This window comes from Clytia hemisphaerica, unplaced genomic scaffold (assembly GCF_902728285.1).
Source record: "Clytia hemisphaerica strain Z4C2 unplaced genomic scaffold, Clytia hemisphaerica genome assembly, whole genome shotgun sequence".
Taxonomy (NCBI): Eukaryota; Metazoa; Cnidaria; class Hydrozoa; order Leptothecata; family Clytiidae; genus Clytia; species Clytia hemisphaerica.
Window position 1 is genome coordinate 187,588 of NW_027103962.1, and position 20,465 is coordinate 208,052.

The window sequence follows — 20,465 nt, forward strand, 5'->3', positions numbered from 1 at the left end:
ACTTACAGGTCGTATCTAAGTAAGTTTGCAACCGCTGTTAAAGGCGACCCTTTCCTTTAGTTGTCTACGCGAAGGTAGGGGAGGGCGTCACACTTTTCCCTTGGATTTCTCAACTTACCCTAAAAACTTGAATTGTTAAGAATGGCAAAAAACGGTCACCATAATAGATAGGTACGTCGTATATACTGTGAAATAAAAGCAGCGGTTACAGAGAAATTTTGTTAGAAAAGGTCTAAACATGTTGCTCTCAGTGTACTTACGTCTTGGAGGTTGATCAGAGCCGATATCATCCACAGCTAGATTCACTTCTTGTGTTTCTATGAAGAGAAAAAGATAATTATTGATATATGCACTGATGATGAAAGGTTCAACTGATCATTCTTCATAGAGAAAGTTCTGTGCACCAATGTCCTAGTGTCCCCTTTCTCCAAAATGGTTCAATATGGGTTCAACAAGAGGAATAGAACGCATTTAGTTCTCAAAGAAATACAGGCGAGTGTTATTTCCATTACATTATTCCCCATATCCCCAACTTCTCTCGCCAGTCAGTAGCAACAAAGAATCGAAAATAAAGAATATTTACCAGTGCCCATAGGAAGAGGGTTGAAAGAAGAGGTTTGCCGAGTGTAAGCTTGTTCATGAGATGGTGAAGATGACGTTGGACCACCACTACAATAAAATATAAAAATAAGTCAAAAAAGAATACGCAGAAAGGGATGTATAATACGAGTAAAGTGTGATCAAATCGGTGAAACAATGAATAGCTGAGATATATACTTACACTTGAAAATGGTATTGGTTTTCTTCGTCGTGTGCATAAGCATTGTTCTTTTGCCTGGAACGTGAGAAAAATGGATGATCAAACAATTTGTAATGGTAGTATGAGGGAAAGAAAACTACTCATCTAATGGTTATTAAATTTTTCTATTTAACCGAAAAAAAAACTCACTTCATGACGCCTTGAGGAGGGTAATCAGCGACATCCTTGGTGGATTGGTTGCGTTGTTTACAAAGTAAGAGGGCGATAGCAGCGATGCAGATGATGAGAAGAACACCCATCACAATCAATCCAATCATGTAATTGTAATTCAAATTGTTCTTTTCTGATGTGGTTCCCATTGTGGCTTGTGTTACGGGCGCTTTGTGCAGTGGTTGCGTTTTGGTTGTGGCGGTGGTATACGAGATCTTTCCATTTTTGTCCACACTTCGGAATGTCACTCTGAATGGGAAATAGTGAAACAGTTTAAAAAAGTCCAGCCCGGTTCTGTCTGAATTTGATAGCGAAATGTTAGGAAAGCATGTTAAGAAAGTCCTTTTTTCAAACTACTCAATGAATTTCTTTAACTACTTACAAGTACTCTACGTTGGATTTCAAAGCCATGTTACAGGGTATGTTGGGGTTGTGTGGGGCACGGCAGAAAGAATCTTTGCCGACGACGAAAACAAGTTGTTCGTTATCAGATGCACGTCTCTTTCGACTGTTGGAGTCTGAGTTGCAGACAGACGTACTCCAATACGTTCCTCCTTCTTCCATTGCTTGTATGTAGGAGACGATTTCACTTGGCTGGTCTGAAATTTCGTAAAAGGAAACATTTTTATGATTTTATTATGAAAGATTTTATGCAAGCAAAAGACTGTTTCGCAGAAGAAAAAAAGCAGAAGGAAAGTTTCAAAATATTTTATGGAATAAGAAAATGTTTGTTACCTTGACCAACAGTGATTAGAACGTCTGAACATCCACCTTCAGGGACATCTTTTCGTTGTGCTGTCAACTCCATTGCCTGTTCATCTCGTAATGATCTTTGAACAAGAGAGAAAGAGCCGAAACCACCTTGTTTGACATCAACGGTTAAAACTGCTTCATCACTACCGTATTGGTTAGTGGCGAGAATGGTTAATTCGTAAACGCCAATCGTTTGTGTTTTTGTGAGCGTGACTTCAGCTGTTGTCTCGTCGATAGCATATCCATCAACATCGCCTTTGAAAGTGTAATTGACATTAGCACCTTCAACAACTGTGGCATGGATCAATCCTAATTTTGTTGGGAATCGTTCGGTGATTTGTGCACTGAATGGACCAGAGAATCGTGGTTTCTCTTCATCCACATTAATCAAGCTCACTTGGACAGTTGTAACGGCAATCAGGCTTGATGAGGGGTCTGTGACTTTTACACTGAAAGTATGGACAGCTTGAGTTTCAAAGTCGAGCCCAAGTTTAGTCTTTATTATACCAGTGTTGGCAATTTCGAAGAAGGAAGAACCTAAGATAACGTATTGTGGCGACACAACATTGTCCGCTCTTATAACGACAAGCAATTCAGTACCGATTGCTACATCTTCTGATAGTGATGCAGTGTATTGTTCTTGTGGGAAGCTTGGTGCAATATCGTTTTCCACTTTTACGGAAATGTTGGTTTTCTCTTCGAATATACCACTTGAAGCAGTGACAACCAGGTCGTAGTCACCAGCTTCACGTTTGAGTAATGTGATAGCACCAGTTGAATTGTTGATACCGAAAATACCATCTGAAGTTGTTGAGCGACGTTGGCGACGTCCACCTTCGATGGAATAGAGAACTGGATAGCTTCCGGGGCTGTTAGCAAGAACAGAAGTAAACGGACTGCCTGTTTGGGATGTGCCGACGGTGAATGATTTCAGACCAGGTGCGAAGATTGGAGGGATATCATTGATATCAATGACACTGATCTTAACTGTAGTTGAATCCTTAACGCTACTTTCAACTGATCCTTGAGCAGCAACACAAACAGTGTATTCTCGATTTTGTTCATAATCTAGGGTAGCATTGGCAAAGACCTCGCCACTGTTAGGATTGACTCTAAACATGCTGGTGGGATCTTCAATAGAATAAACAGGTGATCCAGCACCACCTGAAGCGGTCGCCTTGACGGTGACTAATGCGACTGTGATATCAAAGTTTTCAGCAACCGATTCGGTGTATATTTGAGTGTCCATTTTGATGCTTCCACTTGCTCCTCCAGCACTGCTGCATGTAGAGTTGACAACATCAATTAGAACGTTGGCAATATCAACGTGAGCCCCATCAGATACTTGTACGTTGAAGTAGTATTGATCAATATTCTTCGGCAGTGGGTTGACATTGGAGACAACATTGTTGGAGATCTGGAACAAAGACGAGATAGCGTTCTCGATGATGGTGTAAGTCAAAGCGTCTCCGTCAGCATCAGTTGCATCAAGTGAGATGGAAACACTGCTGTCAGATTCTTCCAATTTCACTTCATACGAGGATGGATTGAACACTGGGGCGTTATCATTGACGTTGGAGACATGGATTTTCAAGATTTGGTCGGTCCCTTACCTTCACCATCTGTCGCTGTTAATGTCAATTGGTACAATCTGTTGGTGGATTCGTAATCCAAAGGAGATGCCAGTCTTAAGATACCTTCTTCATAAATGAACTTTTCTTTGTTAGTACCAGTGAAAGTGTAAGAAATATCACCTCCGACACCGACATCTTTATCAGTAGCAATGTAGACACCGAGAATACTGTTGAGTGGTTGATCTTCTGGTACAGTGATGTTAAAATCGGCTTGTGAGTCGAATGAAGGTGAAACATTTTCTGTATCAACACTAATGATTGTTTTCTTGGCGGTGATTCGACCTCCCTTATCTATAGCTTGAACAACTACTTCATAGACGGTGTTTGCATTCAAAGGTTCCTTCGTTCGGATTTTGTTGCTGTTGGTGATTTCGAATTCGTTATTGTAATTGAGAAGAGAGAGTTGTGGAGTATCATTTTCGTCGATATCAATGCTTTCTATTTCGCTGTTTGCAATGTCAACTTGTGCTTGACCTTGCCTTACCTTGAGGTTGGCTTCGACTTTGAGAGATGGAGAATTGTCATTGACATCATCAACTTTTATTGCAACCTTGATAGTGTTTGCAATACTCAAAGGAGGTGATCCATTGTCACGAGCTGAAATCTCCAAAGTATATTGACTTTGTAGTTCACGATTCAATGGAGATTTACATAAATCTCTCCGGTTGCCGATCTTATGGCAAACACACTACCAGTGTTTCCACCTGTGATAGAGTAAATGACTCGTCCAAACTCACCACTGTCGGCATCTGTAACATGAACAACTGCAACAATGGTGTTTGGAACTGCCGCCTCGGAGATTAGGGCGGTGATATCGTCTTCTACTTCTTCTTCGTCTGCTACGGGAACATTGTCATTGACGTCGATGATGTTGATGGAGACAGTCGTCATCTCTGAGAGTGATGGGTCAGCGTCGTCGAATGCTTTCACACACAACTCGTAGCTCGTCTTGCCATTGTCGAAGTCCAACAGTTTATTGGTGGTGATCTCTCCAGTGTTTACATTGATCTCAAATGGAATGGAATTTGAATCTTCAATGACAATTGCATATTTGAGAGAAGAAGAATCGGCGTCAGTTGCTTTGACGCTAATGACACTCGTCCCAACTCCCTTGTTTTCATCAACTGCTGCACTGTATGATTTTTGAGAGAAAACAGGTCGCATGTCGTTCATGTTTTGAATAGTCACACTAACAGAAACTGTTCCTTCGAGTCCACCATTATCTTTAGCGACAACGTTTAATCGCTGGAGTCCGCCATCATTTTCGCGATCAATCAATCGGCTGGTAGTGATAATACCGGTGTCTTGATCGATAGCGTACATGGTAAAGTTGTCAAGCAGGAGTATTTGAATTGAGCATTGACGCCTTCATCAGCATCTGTTGCAAAGACACACGCAACTTGCATACCAGCTGGACCATTCTCTGGAATATCCACAGTAACAGTGCCTGTTTGTTTAAAGACTGGTGCGTTGTCGTTCAAGTCATCGATATTGATGGTGACAAGAGCTTTATCGTTGCTCGTCAATTGAGCCGAATTGAAGGTTTCTACCTCAAATATGTATTGGCTTCTTACTTCGCGATCAAACTTTCTTTCAGATGAGATTTGTCCGCTCACTTCATTGATGGTGAAATCTTCCTTACGGACAACATCATTGTAAAGGATCTTGTATCTGATTGATCCAACGGTACCATTATTACCGAAGCTAGCAGAGACTAGAGTGACTGGTTTTCCATCTTCACCTTCATCAATATTGGCTGTGTATTCAGATCTTGTGAATGCTGGGCTGTCTGCACTCAAATAATGTAGTTGAACGAACACCTTGGCGTTTTGGGTGCTCTTCACTCCACTGCTACTGGTTCCACTGATAAATAATGTGTAACTGGTAGGTCTGCTTGCATCGTAGATGATCCGTGATTTCAAGAGGACTGTACCAAAGTCGGAGACAGCGAACAAGTCATCGTCATTACCAGATTCTAATTTATATTTTATACCACTTGGTCCATCAGCATAAACACGAACAATACTGGTAGACGCAGCCATACGGTCGGTTGCGACGCCAAAATAATCGGTTACTTCGAAAGTTGGTGTTGTTGAGTCGATAGTCACTCCTTGCACGTCAACAATGACGTAAGCCTGACTCATCAGGCCTTTGTTGTCTACAGCATCGACTACAAGAGCATGTCGGATATGATTTCGAATAGAGAGTGTTTGTCCATCTGCTAGTTGGACACGACCGGAAGTCGATTCAATTTTGAAATAGCGAGCATCTCCCAGTGAAGTGTCTAGAGAGTAAGTGATAGTGTTGTATCCAGTGCCATCATCATCGGTTGCTTTCACTATCACGATGGTATCTGCATTGGTTACATTGTCGAACACGGTAGCAACATACACTGATTTATCAAAAACTGGAGCACTTCCATTGGATGGTTTGACGTCAACTGTGACTGAGGCAGCTTCTTCCGCTGTCAAAGAATTTTGTTTGTCTAATGCAGCTACTTGGAAAAGATAACTTGTTTTCTTTGTGTAATCCAAAGTGTTTTTAAGGACAATACAGTTATCTTGGAGAAGGAATGGGGTTGTTTCACCAGCACTGAAGGTGTACGAGGTTTCGGCAAAGATACCGGTGTCATCATCTGTAGATTGCACACAACCAATGATAATACCAGTTGGTGCAGAATCAGCAATGGTAAACTTGTAGGTGGTTGGAGAGAAGACAGGTCTGTGGTCATTCTGGTCGTCGACATCAATAATGATCGTTGTCTTTCCAGTGAATGTACCGTCAGATGCGACGAGGTCGAATTTATATTGTTTTTGTCTCATAGTCTAAAGGAGCGGAGTTCAAGATGAGAATATTGCCATTAGACAATTGTGTGCTAAAAGATTTGGCATCTTCAGAATTGTCGAGGTTATATATAAGAGAGTTTTGATCAGCATCGGTTGCACGTGCAGTGACAAGAACTTGATTGACAAGGTTTTCATCGACTTTGCCAGTGTATGGATTTTGCAGGAATTGAGGTTCATTGTCATTTATTCCTTTGACGTTGACAATGACAGTGGCTGAGGTTAAAGCTTGTAGAGACGGTGAACCTGTGTCTGATGCTTTGATGTTCAGTGTATAACTCTTGGTCACTTCAAAGTTCAAAGCACCATTCAAGATGAGGTCATTACCACTTAATCTGAATTTTTCATTCGCTGGGGCTATGGTGAGATCAACCAGAGCATTATCTCCTTCATCATTATCAATGACATTCAAGGTGAGGAGTTTGCTATCAATAATTGCAGATTCAACAACATCAATAGTGTAAAATGATGGTTGGAATACTGGTCGCTCGTTGATATCAATCACTTTGACAGTAACAGAAGCTGTGTTGTGTCTTCTTGGGTTTCCCTGATCCTGAGCGATGACAAAAATGTTAAATTCTTTCTTCGCATCAAAGTTGAGTTGTTTGTTCAAGTAGATTTTTTGACCACTCATCTTAAAAGTATCGGTGGAATCAACGAGGGAGTAAGTAATTTGTGAGTTTGCAGTGTCTTGTTCGTCACCATCAGTTGCAGTAATTTCGGTTCCGATGAATGGTCCGTTGTTAACGTTTCCAACTTGTTGGTTTTCTGGAACATTAAAAACATAAGAGGCTGGGTTGAAGATTGGATTGTTATCGTTTTCATCGATCACAGTGATGGTCACAGAAGCTTCTTTCTGAGGTGAGTTGCCAGCACGATCTTGCACTTTAACCTTTAAGCTATAAGATGAAGAAGATTCTCTGTCCAGGTTTCTCTTCACTTGGACATTTCCACTGGGTAAAACATTGAAAGGTGGGTTTAAGTTTCCTTGGATGGTATAGGTATAAGAGTCAGTGTTGAAGTCGCCGTCGATGACATTTAAATGTCCAATGATGGAGCCGATTGGCGATGCTTCACTAACAGAAAAGCTATAAACATCAGGATTGAAGGATGGAGTGTTCTCTGGTCCACCACTTTGCTGGACATTGATGGTCAGAGTGAATGCACTCTGCCGTTTCGGAGTGCCCATATCCTCTGGGGTAATGTACAATTTGTAAGAGAGAACACCAGGTGCCAAGGCTTTCTTGCTGAAAATTGTGCCATTGTCTAAATCCAGTTTGAAGTATTCACTTTGCTGAGCAAGGATATATTGAATTTTTCCATTGTCACTACTATCTAAATCACTATATTGAACAGTGAAGGGAACTTTGTTTCCAATACCAAAGCTTTGTGGGATGGTGGTACTTCCAGAGCTCTTTCCATCGATTGGTTGCGGGTTGTTGTCATTGACATCGAGAATGTTGACGGTAAGTGTTTGTACGGCTGATCGTGATTGAGCACCAGCGTTATCAGAAACACGAATACGGAGGCTGTAGGAAGACGGCTGCCCATCGTAATTGATGTTTGATTTCACTTTCACAATACCAGTGTTGTCCAAAGTTTCGATTTTGAATAATGAAGATTCTTCAACGAGTGAGAAGGTCAGCTTTCCATTATTTCCTGAGTCACTGTCTGTAGCGTATGATGTGTAAACCACTGAGTCGATAGGTTCGTTCTCTTTGATAGAAGCGGTGACAGTAGTGCCTCCAACAAATGCTGGGGTATTATCGTTGATATCTCGAACAGTGACAACGATGGATGTGATAGATGATAGAGCTGTATTTTCCGTGTTAGTAGCTTTCACTACAGCACTGTATGTTCGTTGAGATTCATAATCGACAGCTGAAAGGGTGACAAGACCACTGGCTGCATTGACGGTGTAGAATCGATTATCATTTCCATTAGCAACCAGACTGTAAGTTACAGTAGCACCAGTTGCTCGTACATTTCCAAGGGATTGACCTGTGGAAGATTCATCTTTACTGAAGTAATAGATTGACTTGTCAAAGACTGGAATACCTTCAGTAGACACTTCATCTTTACAATCAATGACATCAATAACAATACTAGCTGCAGGGTTCGCATTAAATCTTCCATCGCTTGCTTGTACTGTGAACGTGTATCTGGATTGATTTTCAAAGTCTAAGTGATCGATAAGAGAGATCTCGCCTGTAGACGCGTCTAACTTGAATTTCGGACCGAGGTTACCAGAATATTGAACTCGTGAATTCGAACTCGAATCTTCGTCGACAGCATTGACACTCAAGACAGACATGTCTAATGGCGAACATTCACTGATTTTGGTTACATAACTGGACTGTTGGAATTTTGGAGCTTCATTAACGTCAGTGAGAGTGACGCGTGCCAAAGCAGTCGTAACACGTGATGGATTGCCACCGTCTCTTGCTTGAATGGTAAAATCATACACTGATTTTGTTTCACGGTCAAGGGTACCAGATACTCTTAATACACCAGTGCTTGCATCCAATCTGAAGGGTATACCAGTTTGAAGGATTTGGAATGATACTGCACCAAAGTTGCTGGCAGATGGTCGTTCCGCACGAGCGGCTGCTGAAAGTTCCGAATCTTCATCCGTTGCTCGCACTGTAGTCACTTGGGTGTTAAAGGTGGCACTTTCGCTGATGGTAAGAGATTGCAAAGCATTGGCGTTGGTGATGACCGGTGCAAACATATTGTCAGGGTAAACATTGACAGCAATCCTGACATTATTTGTTGAAGTAAGTTTCGGTGTAGCGAGATCGTAAGCACGAACATTCATCTCGTAGTTTTTAATGTCGGCTTTTCCAATTATGCGTTGCAAAGTAAAATCACCAGTCACGCTGTTGATAGCAAACAAATCAGTGTTCAACTGATTAGGTGCAAATTCATATCTGACGATGTTGGCATTCCCAGTAGCAGAATCTGCATCAGTTGCCACAACATTGGCGATGACTGTTCCCACTTTAGAATCTCTTGCCAGTGATGTTTGATAATTGGTTCGCGAAAAGACGGGTGGATTGTCGTTGAAATCTTGAATGGTAATCCTGACAATGGCTGTAGAGTAGCCTTCATCACGTTTATTGCTGTCGTATGCTTTGACGTAGAAAGACACTGATTGGATGTCTTCGTAGTCCAACTTTTGCAACAACGAGATGTCTCCGCTAGCACTGATCGCAATCTTTCCATTAGTCTTGATGGATGAATCCATGATTTCATAAGAAATGAGAGCTCCTGGGTATGTCGCTGAAACTTTCAAAATAGATTGCCCGGTGGCTTGGTTTTCACTGATCGATCTCGAGTAAACACTTTGTGTCCATGTTGGCGAAATGAAATTTTTAGCAATCAATGATGGCTATCTTGATGTTAACTTGACTCGATTGTGGGCGGGCTCCTTTGTCTTGAGCTCTAATGACCAAGTTGAACTCCTTAGGTGCACTCAACAAGGAAGTAGCGGTTCTCAATCGACCATTGGAAGTCAATGAGAAGGCATTTCCAATATTTCCAGATGAAATAGAGAGTTGAACTTCACCATTTGCTCCTGCATCTCGGTCGGTGGCAGTCAGTTGAATGATCTCTGTTCCCAATGTAGTCTCTTCTGACAATTGAAGGTTGTAGAAACTGCTTGCAAACAACGGCGTGTTATCATTGGTGTCTTGGACGTTGACGATGACATTGGTGAATGCAGAAAGCTCTGGTGACCCACTGTCATAAGCACGAATCAACAATTCATAATAAGTTCTTTTTTCACGATCCAATCCTTGACTTGGTCCAATGTAGAAAATACATCCATCATTTGGAGAGACACCGAAGAAGCGTTTTGATTCATCATCAGCATTGTACAATTCATATTTGAGCGCTTTCAAATCGTCAGCATCGTTAGCTTTGACACAGAGCAGATTGTTGTCTGTACCACTGTCTTCATTGACACCCACTGTGTAGACACTTCGAACAAAAGATGGTGCGTTATCATTCACGTTGAAGACATTGACTGTGTATACATTTTTACCTGACTTGGCAGGTTGTCCTTTATCAAAAGCGGTGACTGTTAATTCAAATTTGCGTTGGTTTGGGTCTTCATAATCAAGTGCTTGAAGTAAAGTAATTTCACCAGTTGAGCTGTCAATAGTGAATTTGCTTGAACCTTGCAAACTGTACACAGTTAGACTGTTTGGTGTGCCTGGAGCATCTGCGTCTTTAGCTGTGATGGTCAAAATACGAGTGCCGACCAACGTATCTTCTGGAATATTGACAGAGTTTCTCCCTTCAAAGTATGGACTGTTATCATTGACGTCCTTCACTTTGATGTGAACAGAAGCGATAGTGGAATATGTGTTTCCATCATACGTGACTGATGCCATTACATGGATCAAGTAGTATTGAACTGTTTCGTAATCGAGTGGAGCCGCTTGACTTAACAATCCACTGGTAGAGATGGTAAACGGAACATTCGGTTCAACAATGCGGTAACTGATTGTTGCAAGATTGTCGGTGACGGTAGCTTGAGTGGGACCGAAAATATGATTTTGAGCATTCTCGCTAACGTTGAAAGCGTAGCCAGTTTCTTGGATGAATTTGATGATAACACCCTGTGGATATTTGACAACGATCGAGATGTAAGCGTTCACTTCGGATGTTCTCAAACCATCAGTTACACGCAATTCGACATTGTAATTACCAAGTTGGAGTTCAGTGCCAGCCTTTTTGGAGAGATATCCAGAATGACCATCCATGACAACTTCGAAGGGCAAAGTGTTGTCAACAAGCGAGATGACCAATTTTCCTTGGCTGACCACATCTTTATCAGTAGCATGCACCACGGCAATAGTTTGACCATCTCTGATCAACTTGCTAATGACGAAGGTTTGGTTATATCGATCATTGAATTTTGGATCATTGTCATTGGTATCAGCGAATATTGACGATAACATTTTGACGTCCTTTAAGACCTCCGTTGTCAGTAGCCACTACTGTGAAGGCGTAAGAATTTTTTAACTCGTAGTCAACAGGTCTAGCCAAAGAAATTACACCAGTGGTCTCTGTGATGCTGAAGACAGGTGGATTTTCCTGCTGTTCAGTTGAGTACTTGACGGTTTTAAAGGAACTGTCTGAATCTTTAGCCTCAGTTTCACCAATGCTTCGACCGACAGCTGTATTTTCAAGGATAGTAAGCGTTTTGACAGGAGTTGCGAAGGTTGGTTCGTGTTCATTAGCATCAATAACACGGATGCGCACTGTACTCTCACTAGCCGTTGTTGGGTTTGGTTTGTCTTTATCTAAAGCTTGAATGGTAATCTCGTGGTAAGCCAAAGTTTCATGATCTAACAAAGCATCGGTAGAAACGACACCAGTGACTGGGTCCACTTTGAAGAGGTTGCTTCCTTTGATCTTCTTGTATTCGACAATGCGATGAACTTCATCGATATCTTTATCCGTGGCGTGGACAACGATTAATGATTGGCCAATCGGTGCAATCTCGACAACGTCTACCTCATAGATAGATTTATCGAAGATAGGTTGATTGTCATTTTCATCTTTGATTGTGACGATGATCGAAGTCAATCCGGTTCTCCTTGGTGTCCCTTTGTCTTCACCCACTGCTGTGAATCTGTACTCTCGCTTACTCTCCGCATCAAGAGGACCAGTCAAATAGAGTATAGGATTATCCTTAGGAATAAAAAACGGGATGTTTTCACCGTTCTCGATTCTTAGTTCGACTTGTCCAGCATCTCCTGCATCATTATCTGACACTTGCAGCCTCATCAATTCGTCGAAGCCTCCAACTTTTCCTTGGTTCTCAATCAATTCAAGTGTGTATACTTGTTTTTTAAATACCGGATCGAATTCGTTGACATTGGTAATATGCAATGTGTAATTTTGACGGGCTGACAGAGCACCATCTTTCACTTCTATGACAGCAGTGTGTTTGATTCGAGCTTCGTAGTTAAAGTTAGCATCCAAAAATACCATTCCATTGTTTTCTTGGACGGTGAGTGGAATAGATGAGGAAATCAAAGTATATGTCTTTGGTAAAACAGTCTTGTCTGCATCGGTGACTTGAGCAGTGAACAAAAGACTGTTCTTGGCCTCGTCTTCTGGATATGTGAAGATTGAATGGTCCTTGGAAATTGGGCCGTTGTCATTAAGATCTCTAATGTCAACTGTGACAGTAGCAAAGCTGGTGAAGTTATTATGAGAGTTGGTTGCAGAGACGGTGAAGTCACAAGTTGGATCAACTTCTGCATCGAATACATGGTTAACAGATATCTGACCAAGTTGGTTGATTGAGAATCTTCCACGTGAATCCAATAATTTGTAGACAGGGTTGGGTGGGTTCGATGTTGAAACAGAGAAGAGTGCCTTAGGAGCTGGTGTGTTTTCATCAAGTGTGTAACTGTAAACAGCTTGACTGAATAGCGGATACCGTTTGTCATTCTCGGTAACATTAACAGTCAAGAAATACTTTTGAGCTGCTTCATTGGCAAGTTTTCCATTTCCATGTTTATCAAAGACAGTGATTTCCATGGTATAGATGGTAGGTCGAAGCTCTTGTGAAACGGAGACCACTGCATTCTTACCATTAGAAGAGATTTGGAAAGGGACGTTAGGTGCTTTTGATCTGGAAGAAGAGATCGTTACTGACCGTATCAACATCCGATGCGAAGATCCTGGTCACTTCTTGTCCAATGTTGGTCTTCTCATTGATGTGAATGGTCTTGGATCTTGGAGCAACGAATTGTGGAGGGTTGTCATTGACGTCTTCTACAAAGACAGTAAATGTAGCAACGCCTGACATCCCAGTTGTAGAACAGGTTACTCTTGCTTCGAAATCATGACGACGTTGTGTCTCATAATCCAATTTCTTGGTCAAGAACAAGGCACCAGCATCCTTATCCAAATAAAAGAAGTCTTCATCGGGAATCAAGGTGTTGTTGATTAGAGAGTATTGAACTGGTCCTCCGGATGGGTTGACGGATTTAACTCTCAATAACTCGTTCAAATCAATGTCTTCGTTGAAAGTGATAACATATTGTGCTCGGATGAAGTATGGCGGTTCTGGTAACAGTGATTGAACAATATCAATGGTCACATCAGCTGGAGTGGGAGAAGTAAGGCCAGCTTCTTCAGTAGCAATTACTTTTAATTTGAAACTACGCGTGTCTGGGTATTGGTATTCGATGGCTTTTTTCAAGAAGATTTCGCCAGTTTCAGGGTTGATATCAAAGTATTCCATCCCTGAGCCAGTTGTAATTTGATAAGTGAAATTATTCAATGGAGAAATGTCTGCATCGGTAGCTTGGATATTACACAAGGAACGGAATACTGGAGTGTTATCAGAAATTGTCAATCGGTAAACTTGTGGATTGAATATTGGCCTATTGTCATTCACATTGTTAATTTTTGCGACGAAAACTGCGGTCGACGAACGTGTTTCTTGTCCTTTATCGCTAGCAACAACCACCAGTTCATAGCTGGTCTTGGTCTCATAATCGAGAGCAAGAAGAGTATTCATTGAAATGCTTCCATTGACAGAGTCGATAACGAAGGGCCCAACATTTTGTCCTGTCAAGAAACGGTATTCTACTTCACCTGAAGGTCCAGCATCGTTATCATTTGCTTTCACGGCAACGTTCAAAAACCCATTAAAATCTTCGTTGATGCTAGTGGAGTAAATACTCGATGTGAATACCGGGCTATGTTCATTGACATTGGACAGCAACATCTGAACCAAGTGATTTGTAAATTTTCCACCATTATCCGTCGCTCTGAAAGTAACAGAAACTGTTGGTTTCGATTCAAAATTCAAACCACCGAGGTATGTGACATTTCCTGTTTGTGGGTTGACACTCAATTGAAGTGTTGCAAGGTCAGAGGATATAAATGAGTAGGTCAGCGTTTTGTAGAAATAATCCGCATCTGACGCATCGAGTTGGATGACATTGGAGTTGATAGGGAGTAGTTCAGAAACCCAGTATCGTATAGGTGATGTGAATACTGGTGCAAATTCATTGACTGGTTTAACGCTGACATGGACAACAGCAACGGCAAATCTAGAGGAATCCTTTTCACGAGCTTCGACGGTGATCGTGTGTTCACGTTGACTTTCAATATCCAAAAAGCGCGTGGCTGTAATGACACCAGTGTTATCATTGATGGTGAAGAGAGGACTAAGCTGGTCCTCGTTGCTTATGATTCTGTATCTAATTGTTGGAACACCCGTAGCTGAGACTTGACCGATGAGGGTTGTGTTGGCTTCAAACACATCAAATGAATAAACGGAAGGTAAAAATTTTGGTAATGCTGGTTGCAGGACGGAGATTCTTAGTGAACAGCTAGTGTTGGCTTTGTTTCCCTTGGGATCTTCAACTTCAACATTGATGGTTAATGGACTTGGAAGGAATCTCAAATCCTTTGTCACGACTATTTTACCGACATCTCTGTAAGATAAGATATCGAAAGCTGAATATATGTCATTGACGATTGTGAATTTTAATCTGTTGTGACTGACGGAGTCGGCATCTCCAGCATTTACAGTTTCTACAACTTGACCAGGTCTGGTTTCATCAGTGATTGTAACATCGATGACGTTATCCGTTTTATTGATTGGCAGCCAGTATGGAGAGTTGTCCTCTTCATCTAAGACATTGATCACGATATTGAGTGTAGCATTCAAGTTGTACACATCGCGTGCTTGAACGGTGAATGAAAGTGTCTTCACTTTTTCATAGTCCAATCCTTTAACTATATGCAAATTACCATCATCGACAATAAAGTTTCGAGCATATGGTCGACTGACATCATCATAAATGATTGAATATGCAACAACATCTCCTTGCGCTTTAACATTGGCAATGTGGGATTCTTTGTTTTCCAAAATGTCATATTCCAAGTAGTTTCTGCTGAATTTCGGACCAATGAGTCGGACAATTTGAATATTGACGATGACATCTTGGAGGGAGTGTCGCATATTTACCGTATCTTTATCTGAAGCATTGATGATCATACGGTAAGATGTGGGAATGGGACCAACTTTATCGGTGGTGCTCAAAACACCAGTGCTTGTATCCAAAGCAAAGAGAGAGTTGTCAATGTTTTTCAAACCGTAACATACTTTGCCGAAGAGGTCTGCATCAGCATCTTTGGCATTGACTTGTAATACAGAGAAATCTTTCAGCGTTCCTTCTGCCAGTGATATATTGTATTCAAGTCGGTCAAAGATTGGGTTATTGTCATTCTCGTCTAAGATAGTGACCTCTACAAGGATAGTATCGGATAATGATGGATCCCCGTTGTCTGATACAGTGATGAAAAATTGGTAGAATGATTGTTGTTCACGATCGATGGGTCCTGAAATACTGATCAAACCAGTTGATGAGATGTTGAATGGTAGGTTGTTGAAAGCATCGTAGAGAGTGAAATTGAGCTCTTTGTTGACACCGCTGTCACCATCGAAAGCATTTGTTTGGATGACAGAGGTACCGACTGGAACATTTTCCATGATAGATTGTATGTACTTGAGAGAAGGTCGGATGGTGAAGACCGGGGCGTTGTCATTAACATCTTCAAGTTCAATGATGTATGTTTTGGAGACAGACTTCTGAGCGATACCATTATCCTTGATATCGACCGTGATGCTGGTGGACTTGTATTTCTCATAATCCATAGGAGTTAAAAGTTGAACAGCACCAGTGACGGGATCAACAACTACGTCCAGGTTGCCAGGAGAGACAAGTATATAAGTGAGACGAGCATTTTCACCAGCATCTTCATCTGTCGCGTTGATCATGAATAGAGTACCTAACGGTTTGTTTTCTTTGAATAGGTAGGTGGTTGGGCCATGGCACACCGGTGGATTGTCATTTATATCGTCAACTGTAATATGAACAACAGCAGCACCTACACGACTCTCGGCTTCATCAGTGTTGTAAGCTTCTACAGTGAATTCGTAATAAGGAACTTGCTCGCGATCCAAGGTCTGTTTACAAACAATTGTTCCATTGTCATATATCTCAAATGTTTGCTGTGGCTCTACATCCAAGATTCGGAATTTGATTTCATTACGTAGGGTAGTTGCATCCTTATCAGTCGCAAAGACTTGTCCCACAATTGGATCGGCGGAACCTTCCATTTTGTTGAATTTGTAAACAGTTTGATTGAATAATGGAGAGTTGTCGTTTTCGTCGATGACATTAACTTTGATATTAGTGCTAACTCTGTTTTTTCCATCATCCAATGTTGCAGCCAAAGTAGCCTCAGTGGCAACCTCTGCGTCCCATTCAGCAGTCAAGAAGATAACGTACGTATCGTTGGCAGAAGAGACATCAAAGTTGAATCCAGGTACTGGTGTAATGAAGACGGAGAGTTTATCGGTCTCGTCATGGTCAAACGCACGCAAAACAGCCACAATCTGACCTACTTCACTGCTTTCACTGATGTTCACCACTTGATTGATGGATTCAGGTGCGAAATATGGAATGTTGTCATTCATATCAAGTACATCCACGAAAACTGTTTGCTCTCCAATCACATACCCATTCACAAGAGCCTTCCTGATAAAGATGTGTTCCTTAAGAACTTCCCTATCTAATGTTTGGTTGATTGACACCATACCATCAGCAGCATTAATTGAAAAATGAGCAGCACTTTCGGTTCTGTTGATAAATTCCAGCTCATACGTTGGAGTATCACTTGTTGAAAGGATCATCATTGGCGCCAACGGAAGGTTTCCACCCACATTTTCCATGTAGTCAACTTCAGCAACTGTTGTTGGGTAGTTCTTCATTGCTGTCAACGAGATTACGAACGAGCATGATCCGTTACGGCTCGGTTGTCCTTTATCGCTAGCAACCACTTTGATGGGGTAACTGTTTCTATTCTTGAAGTAGAGGTGGTCAGCAACGTATACAGCACCTGTTGCATTGTCGATGGAGAAATGGTTGGTAGGGTCTTCCATGCTGTAGTGGATCTCCCCGTTCAGTCCTGCATCAATATCATTTGCAGAAACCACACGAACAGTACCTCCAACGATGGTAGCATCAGAAATGGTAACGTTATAGCATGGTGCGTTGAAAAGAGGACTGTTATCATTCTCATCAGTCACGGTGATATTGACGAAAACGACATTGGTTAATTGTTCTGGTTGGCCATCATCTGTAGCTTTGACAATGAATTGATACATGTCTCGTGTTTCTCTATCTAGAGGATAAGCCAAAATGATCTCTCCACTAGTGGCATTGATTTTGAAGGGGAATAATGTTGAAGCTTGGATATTTTTGAAAGGATTAATGATGCTGTAGGAGACTTTGTTGTAAGTGTGTAAATCAGCATCCGTAGCTTCTACCTTAAGAAGGATGTTGGAATCGCCAGGTAGACTTGCTTCAGAAACGGATTGAGCATAACCTAAAGATTGATTGAATATTGGACGATTATCATCGACATTGACTACAGTGATGGTAATATTACGTTCTGTAAACAGTCCTCCAGTATCGTTTGCAACGATCTTCATGACATACGATTGTTGGCTTTCGTAATCAAGGGCACTTTTCAAAATGATCTCTCCGGTTGGGAGGACAGCAAATGGTGAAGACATTGCGCTGGTGAAGACGAACTTCGCATTATCTCCTGAATCAGCATCCGAAGCCGCAACTGCAAAAACTTGACTGTTGACAGCTGTATCCTCATCAAGTGAGAAGTTAGAAGAACCGGAGAAAATTGGAGCATTATCATTGATATCAGTGATGTCAATGCGGACTGCAACAGCTTTCTCGCGTTTGTACGAATCAGGTATTGCACCATCTGTAGCAACAACTACTACATCAAAATGTTTGTTCATCTCATAATCGATGGAGGAATTGATACTGATCTCACCAGTCACTGCATTTACTAAAACATTTTGTGATTCGACTGAAGATCGAATGGAGTATGTCACGTTATTGTAGGGTGAAGTTCCATCAGCATCGTTAGCCTTGACCGGTCCAACATTCGAGGAAGAAGCAGTAGTCTCAGGGATTGAAAATGTATATCCGTCAGGTTGTTCAAAAACTGGACTGTTGTCATTCCTATCAACTACATTGACCGTGATTGGGACAACGTTACTTTCGAGATCTTGAGCATCTATGACTTGAACTGTAAATGCATATTGTTGTTTACTTTCGTAGTCGATGGCGCTATCTTTGACCACAATGTAAGCAGTCGTTTGACGATGGCCCGTAATTATAGTGAAAGGAAGAGAGGTATCGTTCAATGTATACTTCATTCCACCCTCATTGACTGATGCGGTGTCTATGTCATCTACATACAAAACAGCTACCACTTCACCAATAATGGCGTTTTCACCAAGATTGTACGTGCCTTTGGTGCAATTGTTAGGATTGGCATTGCAACCAACGTATAATTTAGGAATGACATCGACTCTGTCCAGGACATCGACCACAACAAGAGTGGTAGCATTTCTCAATTCACCGGTGGAATCAACAGCATCCACATTGAAGGCGTAATATCTTTGCGCTTCGAAGTCCAATGCTTCCTTAAGCGATATAATGGTAGTTTTTGGATCAGTAATTTGGAATTTGCTTTCACTTTGATGGGAGGTATCATCTCTGATGTAATATCTAACATTGGGGTTCGCAGGCGTGATTTCAGGAGCATCTTTCGAGGCAACTCCGGCAATTCCTATAAATCCGGAGACAGCGACATTAGTAGTTTCTGAAAGCTCGTAATGATAGCGATCGCTGACAAACATCAAGCTATCTTCTTTAACATTGATTCTTAAGGTTGCAATCTTGGTCGAATTGTGAACTCCATCGTTTGCATACACTTGAACTGTGTAGACACCAACATCTGCACGAGAATCTTTGAGGAGGATATCACCAGTTGTTGAATTCAATTCAAAATATAACCAGTCAGGATCAGATGGATCAGAAGCTTGGAAGGTGATGTCTCCGATGATATCAACATCAGTTGCATCAAAGTCGAAGATGGACGATTGGAAGGGAGCATAATGGGCAATGGTGACGTTGTAATCTTCAGGTGAAATGACTGGAGCGTTATCATTCTGATCCAGCACATTCAAAATCAAGATTGCAGAATCAGATCTTTGTTCTGTTGTATCCGTTGAAGAATCGGTAGCCACCAATAAGAACTCGTGTTTTGAAGAAGATTCTCTGTCAAGCTTGCCTGTGTTGATTGTAATGTTACCATCAGCAAGGTAAGTGATGATAGTAGAGCCTGAAGGGTCTACAACTCGATATGTGACATCTTTATTTGGACTTGTTCCATCTGAGTCCACGGCGACAATGTTGGTCAGAAAGCCAGCATAATTCTCAGTGACATTGAATGTGTAGATATCCTCTGGGAAGATTGGGTTATTGTCATTGACATCAGCAACATTGATGGTCAAAGTCAAGTTGGCCAAAGATTGAAGTGTATTTGGTGTTCCTGGAAAAAATAATTTTATATTTATGTCTATAACTTTCATTTATGTCTGCACCTTCCATGACAAATGAAAGTAAACCTACTAAATTAACACTAAGAGGGCATTCCGTTCAAGAGTCAGTGATAACCGAAATTATTATATACCTGTAGGCAAAAACAGCCATTGAATGATTCTTGATATACCATGGCTATTATACCACAGTAGATTTTGTTTTCAAATTTTGCTTTCAAAGTGTAATTTTTATGTCGCTCTTGTTGTTTATCAAAGAGATTTATTAAAATAAATCTATTGTCGATTTCATGAACAAATTTTATGACTCAAAGTAATTAAGAAAATCATCAAAAAAGAAAAACATTCGAACGTTCGATTATGGGAGTGTTTTATGTGAATCTTTCGACCATATCGGGGAAAAGAATGTCGGGGGAAAGTGACGAAATTTTTCCCCAACGAAATTTGTCCCCGACATTTTATCACCTGACCAAAACTTTTACCCGATTATTTTATCCCCAACCGAAACTTTTACTCGATTTTTCCCTCCAACCAAAATTAAAATCCATTTTTTTTACGCCTTTATTAACCGAAAGTGCTTTAAACGTCGAATTACAAGATATATTTTCGAGCTAGTGAAGGAAACCATTTCATTTGGACAATTTAGTCGGGTGGAAGTGACTTAATTGTAAATTTGGTCGGGGAAAAATGACGAATTTGAAATTTTGGTCGGGGAAAGTGACGAAAATGCATCTAGGTGACGAATTTTTCCCCGACTTAATAAAACTCCGACATTTTCTTCCCCG

General features: G+C 41.2%; 1 protein-coding gene across 1 annotated transcript in view; it reads right to left on the bottom strand.

Moving 5' to 3' along the window:
* LOC136810330 (uncharacterized) overlaps positions 1–20,465 on the bottom strand; it is a 33,495-nt gene that overhangs the window by 296 nt on the left and 12,734 nt on the right. The window contains 13 exon segments of the mRNA XM_067066888.1: positions 261–317; positions 584–669; positions 782–835; positions 950–1,219; positions 1,353–1,569; positions 1,706–3,331; positions 3,334–4,005; positions 4,008–4,665; positions 4,668–6,165; positions 6,167–9,591; positions 9,593–11,203; positions 11,265–12,809; positions 12,844–19,673. Of these exon segments, the coding sequence (XP_066922989.1) occupies positions 261–317; positions 584–669; positions 782–835; positions 950–1,219; positions 1,353–1,569; positions 1,706–3,331; positions 3,334–4,005; positions 4,008–4,665; positions 4,668–6,165; positions 6,167–9,591; positions 9,593–11,203; positions 11,265–12,809; positions 12,844–19,673 (18,549 nt within the window).